Source organism: Miscanthus floridulus, chromosome 10 (genome assembly GCF_019320115.1).
Source record: "Miscanthus floridulus cultivar M001 chromosome 10, ASM1932011v1, whole genome shotgun sequence".
Taxonomy (NCBI): domain Eukaryota; kingdom Viridiplantae; phylum Streptophyta; class Magnoliopsida; order Poales; family Poaceae; genus Miscanthus; species Miscanthus floridulus.
This window is the reverse complement of record NC_089589.1, coordinates 72245211-72253854: the sequence shown is the minus strand read 5'-3', so window position 1 is coordinate 72253854 and position 8644 is coordinate 72245211. Positions and strand designations below refer to the sequence as shown.

The 8644-nt window shown below is 42.1% G+C and overlaps 1 protein-coding gene across 1 annotated transcript; it reads right to left on the bottom strand.

The window, feature by feature from the left end:
• Window positions 1-4457: 4457 nt before the first annotated feature.
• LOC136486733 (glycerophosphodiester phosphodiesterase GDPD4-like) lies at window positions 4458-7897 on the bottom strand. Its single transcript, XM_066483702.1, has 9 exons — window positions 7646-7897; window positions 7435-7521; window positions 7218-7315; window positions 6559-6619; window positions 6183-6263; window positions 5902-5994; window positions 5193-5282; window positions 4951-5078; window positions 4458-4848 (listed from the first exon to the last, which is right to left on the bottom strand). Exons 1-9 carry the CDS (start codon window positions 7844-7846, stop codon window positions 4683-4685), a joined length of 1005 nt encoding a protein of 334 aa, XP_066339799.1. The 5' UTR covers window positions 7847-7897; the 3' UTR covers window positions 4458-4682.
• Window positions 7898-8644: the final 747 nt, after the last annotated feature.

The window sequence follows — 8644 nt, the reverse complement described above, 5'->3', positions numbered from 1 at the left end:
TGATTGTGATGGATAATGTTCGCAGATATGATGGATAGATCGGAATGGATGCACCAGATCGATAGAGTGAATGATCCGTGGTACCTCTTTGAATTAAGGAAGTTTATTACGGTTGGTAAAGCTCACCGTGAGAGACTGAAGCGGATGACAACCATATGTCCATGTTCTCGTTGCAAGAACCTGAAAGCCCACCGAGACAGCGAGGTGCAAACTCATTTGATCATGTATGGTTTCGTCGAGGGCTACATAGTCTGGACATTTCACGGTGAAAGAGTTGGTGCGAGTGGCGGTGCATCTGGAGTGAGCTCTTCGACGCCGACGACGACAGCACCACCGGTGAATAAAGATCCTTCCACAGCAGCTGCGCCAGCTGACAGTGACAACAGTTGTCGTGATTACATCACGGTGGATGATCTAATGCAAGACATGGCCGATGAAGCCGGCGACGGTGGTGATGGTCAGGATACTGTGAGCCAACCCGAGGATGTGCAGCTTGTTGAAGATCTAGTCAAACACTTCGATGAAGACGACATTGTGTTGGGTTGCCCAAAGTGGTTGGAGAATTTCAGAGAGTTGAAGCAGGCGGCAGTTGATCCTCTCTATAAGGACGGCGGTGATTGTCCAAAGGAGTGCACGGCGCTCCGTTTTAACCTCCATATGTTGATGTTGAAGGCTCGTCATGGTTGGTCTGACACTAGCTTCAATGAGTTGTTAAGCTACCTTGCCACCACGTACCCAACGGCTAACAAGGTGCCCGCCAATACTTATCGGGCCAAGAAGTTGATCCGACCAGTGGCGATGAAGCTTAGAAAGTTTTATGCATGCCCTAACCACTGCATCCTGTATCGGGGCAATGAGTATGAGAATTTGACGAGTTGTCCGCACTACGGCTTTAGTCGGTACAAGAAAAATGCTGGTTATCGCGTGGATGCAGAAGACGAGGGAGGCTTGCGGGGTGGTCGGAAGAAGAACAAGAAGGGGGCAAAGAAGAGCAGTGTGGCCAAACAGATCTCGGCTCAGCAGGACGATGAAGAATATTTCATGCATGTTATAAGTTTTTACCTGTTAAAATGCTAAGGAGATTCTGCTAAAAAAATTAATAATTTTCTAAAGTTAGTAGGATGTTTATATGTTGTTTGGTGACCTCTAGTGGTGTTTCTAGCCGGGGCGTTACACCCGTCTTCGTAGCAAGAGGTGATACATGCAACGATCGATAGCATAGCAATAGACATTTGCCACGAACAACGTCGTTGCAATTGTCTGTATTGCCATGCTAGAATTTTGTTGCCTAAGGTGTTATTGCCACGACCACCAGGCCTTGGCAATTATACTATTTGCCACGCAATTTTATTCGTTGCGAGAAATCATCATACGTTATTGCCATGACCGCCATGCTGTGGCAATAGTATCATTTGTCACGCAATTTTATTCGTTGCAAGCAATCATATGTTATTGCCACGGTAGTCATGTCGTGGCAATAGTACCATTTGCCATGCAATTTTATTCATTGCAACAAATCATATTGCCACACAAGTGAGTTCATTGCCATAGATCATATTGCCACGCATAGCAGCCTGTTGGCATAGTTTGTATTGCAACGCTAGTAGCATTTGATTTGTGGTTTAAGAAATCGTCATTGCAAAAACAATAAACCATAATAAAAGCAATTACACTCACATATATTAATTATAATCAATCATTCAGTAAGTTGTCAAATCATTGAAATAGTATCTGAATCTAAAATGATAAACGAGTGTACAGTTCACTCATTATTTCACAACTTTATAAAACTTGCAGCAGTACAAAACTTCCTAACATCTATGCAGCACTTGAGGGTTTCCTAGCAGGCAACATGTCATCGCCTCGGCTGTGTCCTAACTTGATTATGAGCCTCCCACTCAGACCTTGTCCACCTACTGACCAAAAGACTAAGATTGAGATATTAGAAAAAGATTAGGTTTACTACTTTATGGACATAATGTAAAGATTAGGATAAAACATGGTTGTAATTAAGCAAACAAAAGTAGAATTAATCAAAACTATGGAAGGAGTGCTATCAATTTAATTAATCAAAACGTTAGAGGAGCTTGCTCAGCTTAAGATCAGAACATAGCTCCCACTGTTTTAAAAGAAAAATACTTTCTTAATCTATATTAGCATGTGTAGCCCACATGTTTGGTGTTCTCTCTTTTCTAGTTGCAAGTCATATTGCTATTGAGTTCCATAATTCTAGAGCTAAATGGAAGAAAAAAAAAGGACACCGCAACTAACCTCTTCAGCAAGCACATCATGCACTACTAAGCAAGCACCGTAGCTAGTTTATAGAGGATAGAAAATACTTGTAGGGAAATAAAATACCACGTTTATTGCTTCCACGTGTAATTTGCTTGTGTCATTGTGTGACATTTTCCTTCATAGATTAGCTATAGGCTAGTTGTTAGGATTGGCTATAGGTTGCTAAACTCTTTGTGGGTTGAGGATAAGATAGAGCACACTAGAAAAAACCTTAATTGCACATCATGCTAGAGTAGCTTATGGTTTTTTTAGTGGCAATTTCAATTGGATACTAGGTTTTTCTAACAATTTAAACCCTCCCACTGGTCACGAGACTTTTCACCTGTGAATCCTTGAGTAATCACCATCCATGAAGATATTATTATAGGCACGCAATGCAGTGAGGAAGCAAACCATGAAGATATTATGCCCTTGAATTTTTGGCAAACCTGGCAGAAGAATCCATAGATAATACAAAGAATCATCGGTGTTGGAAGGCAAGGATGCTTAGAACAGAGGTTGGAGGAGAGCAGAAAGTTTCCCACCCTTGTTTCTTCTGGAACTGGCTGCTCCTTGATGGGCATGGGCTCTTTAATGATAGTGAACTGGACCACTTCTGCGTACAAGCACCTCTCTAGGATCTGCCTTTCGATGATCGATGAGTACATCCACTGGAATTTAACCAATTGTAACACCCTACATCCAAAAACTGTTTATGGTCTAGCTCCTCACGTGGAACGGGTCCACGTATGCTTAGCACATCTCTTACGCTTTTATCCTTGTTTCGTGTAAAAGAGTTAACCCGGAGATACTATATTTGGAACAAGGATTACAAGGTGTCCCTCACCCTCCTACTCTTCCAAAGTGGCACTAAACGCACCAACTACTACTTTTCATGTACCATGCCAAGTGGGCCGCATGGCTAACAACACAACTACTTAAAACTTCTAACGGCCTAGGGTATTACACCAATACAACACTTGTTTCAAAAAAATGATTAGGACTAAAAATATATAAACCATTTTATTGTCAAGATATATTAATCACTCATTTCTTTCTTGGGGATATTAACTTGTGTATCAAACTTTTTTTTGCAAGAGGACAATTTCATGGAACGATAATGTTAGCACACGGGCGTCCGGACAGGCCCAACAGGCTTCCTCTGCTCCACGTTCAGTATGACGCGGTTTCTCCAAAAAAATAAAAAACACAGCGACATTTCCTTTCCCCACTGCCGCACGCATGCGACCGCCGCGGGGGCATCCACCGCGCCGCCCGCCCGCTGCTAGACTTCTCCAACGCGGCAACTTTCTCCAGTCGCGATGTTCCCATTCGAATGTCGCACGCCCACTCCGCCTCGCTGCTGCCGTCTGCCCATCACACGCCGCTTGCTCCCGCCAGTCGCACATGCCACCCGTACGATAGAGCCAAGCCCGGCACTGCTAGCGATGGTGGTGGTGGTGGTGCTCGTGCGGTGCCGGCTCTGACCCCGACGGCTAGGATCGCTCGGCCCTGGGCTCCCCAATGTTGCAAGCGCATGTTTCAAGGGTTTTAGATGTTTCGTAGGTATGTTTCAAGTGTTTTATGCGGATGTTGTAAAAGTAAATCAGGATGTTGCATATGTTGCAATGATTGTACATGTATGTTGCAAGTGTATGTTCCCAATGTTTCATCTATTTTTTTTCAAATGTATGTTATAAGTGTTTTTATCAGGATGTGTGCATATTTTCACATATATGTTGCAAGTGTTTTATTCGGATGTTGCATATGTCTACAATTATTTTTCAAGTGTTTTTTATGTGTTTTTGCATGTGTTTCAGACGCATGTTTTGAATGTTTCAGTTGTTTCGTACGTATATTGCAATTGTTTCATTTATATGTTTCAAAAGTAGAACGAAGATGTTGTGCATGTTGCAATGTGAACTACCTGGCGCCGTGCATGGAGGAGAGCGGCGCAGCAAGCGTGGAGGGGCGCAGAAAGCAGGGAAGCATGGGGAGTGGCGCGAGCCAGCCCCACCTGTGCGTGCAGTAGGCGCTAGCGCGGGCGTCCGCAAGGGGTCTGTCCAGACATTTGGGTGCTAGTGTTGTCGTGGAATGGATTATGACATTATTGTCAAAAGGTGAAACAAACTTGAATATCAATGGCTAAAGCATGATTCCATTAATTATATTATTGTCATGATCTTCTCAATGACCTGATCTGATCAAGCTGTAAAAGGAAACAACATATTTCATGACAAGCTAACCATATTTTCTTACAGTCTATTTCATTATATGAGCCAAGTGTGGAATGTGCCAAAAACTAAACTAATTATAATCTAAATTATGAAGAATTCGTCAAACTCAACTCACTAATTGGTCCTCTCTGTTGAGAAGTTAAACCCTTATGTTCCGACAGCTAGAAATTCCTATGGTAAGTCAAAACCATCTTCCATGCACTCAGTTCTTGTCTCCTGCATAAGCTGCTGCAGGAGAGAGGGGTTACTGGTCACAATGGCATCAACATGCTCATACAGCATCTTCTTTATGGAGCTGCTATCATCAACAGTCCATGCAAAAACTCTCCTGTCATGGCTGTTTCAAAATTCAACAATTTTAAGCTCACATGAAGTAGTGCAAATTGCAAACAGGGCATAACAAAAGGAGCTCTAAGTGTAGGTTATCACATGCATGTACCTGCGCATGACCTTCATGACCTTCTCATGGATCAAACGATGATATATGCCAGCAACTTTAGCCCCTTCAATCCTCACTAACTCAGTTCTTCTGTTGGTAGATTTATCCACCATAACAATATAGCCAACCTATAACAGATGAGCCGCCTGTTAAATTGTGTAGTAGAAGTGGTCGTAACCTCGTAGGCACAGATAATAGATGGATCGTTCAAATAAAGAAATGAAAAAGAGAGAACAATGTACAATAACATCTTTAGACAACTTAATTATATCTCTTCCTAGGTCATCACTTTTTGACCAAACAAGACAATTCTTGCAATCTGTTCTCCTAAGCTGCAAAGAACAAAAAAAGACATTAAATCACGATAAGTTTAAAAATATATATATTGCTGCAAAAATTACAACATGTTGGTCGTTTCTGTTGTTTTTGTGGCAAGTCTGTAACTTAGTGTTCAGGGTGTGGGGTGTGAGTTGGGTCTCTTAGACCTGTGTAACATTTTTCTATCTTAATGAAATGACACGCAGTTCTCCTGCGCTGTTTGAGAAAAAGAATTGCAACATTCCAGTTTCTAGATAAAGACAAATGAGAAATCACAGAACGAGATAAATAAACACAAAATTAGGGGAGTTTAGCTAGATATCTACTGGATGAGACCACAGGAAACTTTGCCATGGATGCATTCCCTGAAGCAAAATGTGATCAAGTAAAATTTAACAATTTTACTAGTTACAGTCAGAGCATTTGTCCATAAACACTTCATTATCATTAGTGATCTGTACATAGCACACAGTAATTTCAATTAAGATCTAGAAATTTGATGATATGATATAGATATGGTAGGTACATGTGAAGAGCCAAGAGGTACAAGAACGGTAAATAAAAGAACACATTCTATTTAAAGCACGTCATTACTCATTAGGCAAAACGAGAAAGGAGATACACAGAACTTACAAGGGACAATACATCCTCAGCTAAACCTTTCTCAAATGAAGGGGGTCCAACTTTCACATCAAGAATGACCTGTCTAACTGATTGTGATATCATCTGCAAGAGGGAAAAGAGTTCAGGCATGCAAACAATAAAATTTACAGAACTATCAATAAAAGCATAAGATGTTTATGACAAAGCTTTCACTGTTCCACACAAGTCATTTAAAGCTTAAATGACTACATAGACTATCCATCAGAACTATCAAATTTCCTACAGCTTAAATTGGCTGGGTTAATGCTTACCGCCAGAGCATCTTCTGCCTTGGGAACTTCCTCATTTTGGACTCTTTTTGACAACTGAAACCTTGTACTTAGTGCTTTTATCTACAAAAAAAACTAAAAGAACAATGCATTAGCATCACAGCTCCAGAATCATTAAATGGTCATGAAATGACGCAGGAAGCTATAACAGCAACAAAACAACTGCTGATATCTCAAACCATGTGCACCAACTCCAATTAGTCAATTACAGTTTTTTTAGGGGAAATACAGTAGGGAAGGCCCCTACTGTGCATCTTAAAAAAGAATGAAGAGAAAAGGAGTTACAGAAAGGTAGAGAATGGCCCAAATGCAGTAATTTTAGCAAGTGATAACGAAATTGAAACTGTAAATGAATCACCTCGTCTGTGGTCCAGTGGCTAACTTTTGCTGTAGAATTACCAGACATCCTTTGTAGATCCCTGCCTGTGTCAATTGTGAATTAGGTCCAGGTATGTTTGCTGGTTGGTGCTAATGGATGTCTTGATCGTACTAAACCATTAACGAATGTTACTCAAGCTAAAATATTTTAAAAATCCATGCATTCCACAAAGTTGATTCCAAACCATCTCATAGCCATGCACTCCACGGTTATAGCCTTATATAGGTAGTAAGAACTAAGAACACTAAATAAGACTGTAATGACATGCTTCCTGCGGCCCCTTACAAAAACTGAAGTGTGCATCATTCATGAAGTGGACCAGTATTGAACACAGTAATTGAAAGATAAAACTGTGTTCTCATAATTATAAACCAAACTTAATAGATTGCCAATTTAAAAAATGACAGCATGTATCAGTAAATAGACAAACTATGTAAATGGGTGTCGCGAAAAATGGTTGTGCCATCCAACTAATAATCAGCTAAATAGCAATTGCAGTGGGTAAACAGTCACACATGATAGATAGTGATCATGGGAATTTTGTCAGATGTTTTCCATTTAGATGCCTGTTGACGTTCTACAGAAGCAACATGTTTGTGATACATTATACCACACCAGCAAAATGGCAGTTCAATTACCTGTCATGCAGAGCAAACAGCACACCGTCAGAGGACCTTGAAACATCCACCTCCACACAGTCGACCCAGGCGTCCAGAGCCATCCGAAATGCGTCCATCTGAATCATGAGATCCCAACAAAACCAACAACTCATCAACACATTTACCTCATGCCGAACAAAATAGAGAGGAGAAAAAATTCGAATTCACTGAGACCGTATCAGTCTCCCATACCGACCGAGTTGGGGAAGGCGTTGGTGGAGTCACCGCCGTGCGCGCACACCATGGGTGGGCTCACGACCCACCCGCACTTCCTCTCGCGCATCTGGAACACAGCAACCAAAAAGGATTAACAAACGTGTCAGAGAAGAAACCGATTAAATCGAACAAGTGAAATCTCGGAGGAGCGTAAAAGGCTCCTTATTGAAGATCGGCTGGGGGGCGCGTACGCGGTGGAAACGGCGGAGACGGAGGTGGAAGAAGGCCGGCGGGACGAGGGCGAGGAGCGCGAGGAGGAGGATGGGGCTGGCAGGGAGGAAGCGGCAGAGGCGGGCGAAAAGGAGGTTCGCGGGTGCGGCGGAGCGCTTGGCGGCGGGGAAAAGGGGGAGCGGCGGCGGCTGCTGCCGGCGCCCGAGGAGGATCCCCCTCATTCTCTGCGCTTCTCCTTGCAGGCCACTGAAGCCACAAATGGAGAAAATTAGCCCAGTTGCCAGTTGGAGAAGATCAGTTGTCAAAACCTGTCTAGACAATGAAATGAGAAAATGAGCAAAGGGGTTAGGGAGCTGACATTGAAAATTCCAGCCCAGGCCCCGGCCCGGCCCAGTTTTCCATTCTAAATTATAGTTTTATAAGACAAACTAAATTTATCTAACTTTTAATAAATTTATAGAAAAATATCATCTACATTATCAAATCTGTTCATTTAAATTCTCCATAGTGTCTTCATAGTTATTTGAACTATATATGTTCATATATCTTTCTAAAATATAGGAGTTCCAATGTTTGGCTTAGGACAAAGCTACAATAAATTATATTTTGAAGCATGAATCTGAATTATCAACCAAATCAATGATAATTATAATAATGCCTCAAATTGATCCTTGTTGGTATTGTAACATGATGAACCATCACATAACAAAATATATTATTAGAGCATGTTTGGCAGGACGCCTAACAACTTTCACCTGTCTAGTTCCACTACACTCCTGGGCCAAGTGTTTGGTAGAGCTTCCCAACTCGCTCCACCACCTACTCTAGCTCATGCTTGATGGTGTCGGAGGTCTCAACAACATAAGAGGAGGATGAGCCATGGGAGACCGCCATCTTGGTGGAAAACGAGGAGGGAGAGTTGTGGGAGGCCGTTGCAGTGAAGAAGGAAGACAAAGAGTGTGAGCCACATGAGGCCACATTGCAGCGGGTAAGACGAGGAGGGTGTGCAACGAGATGCT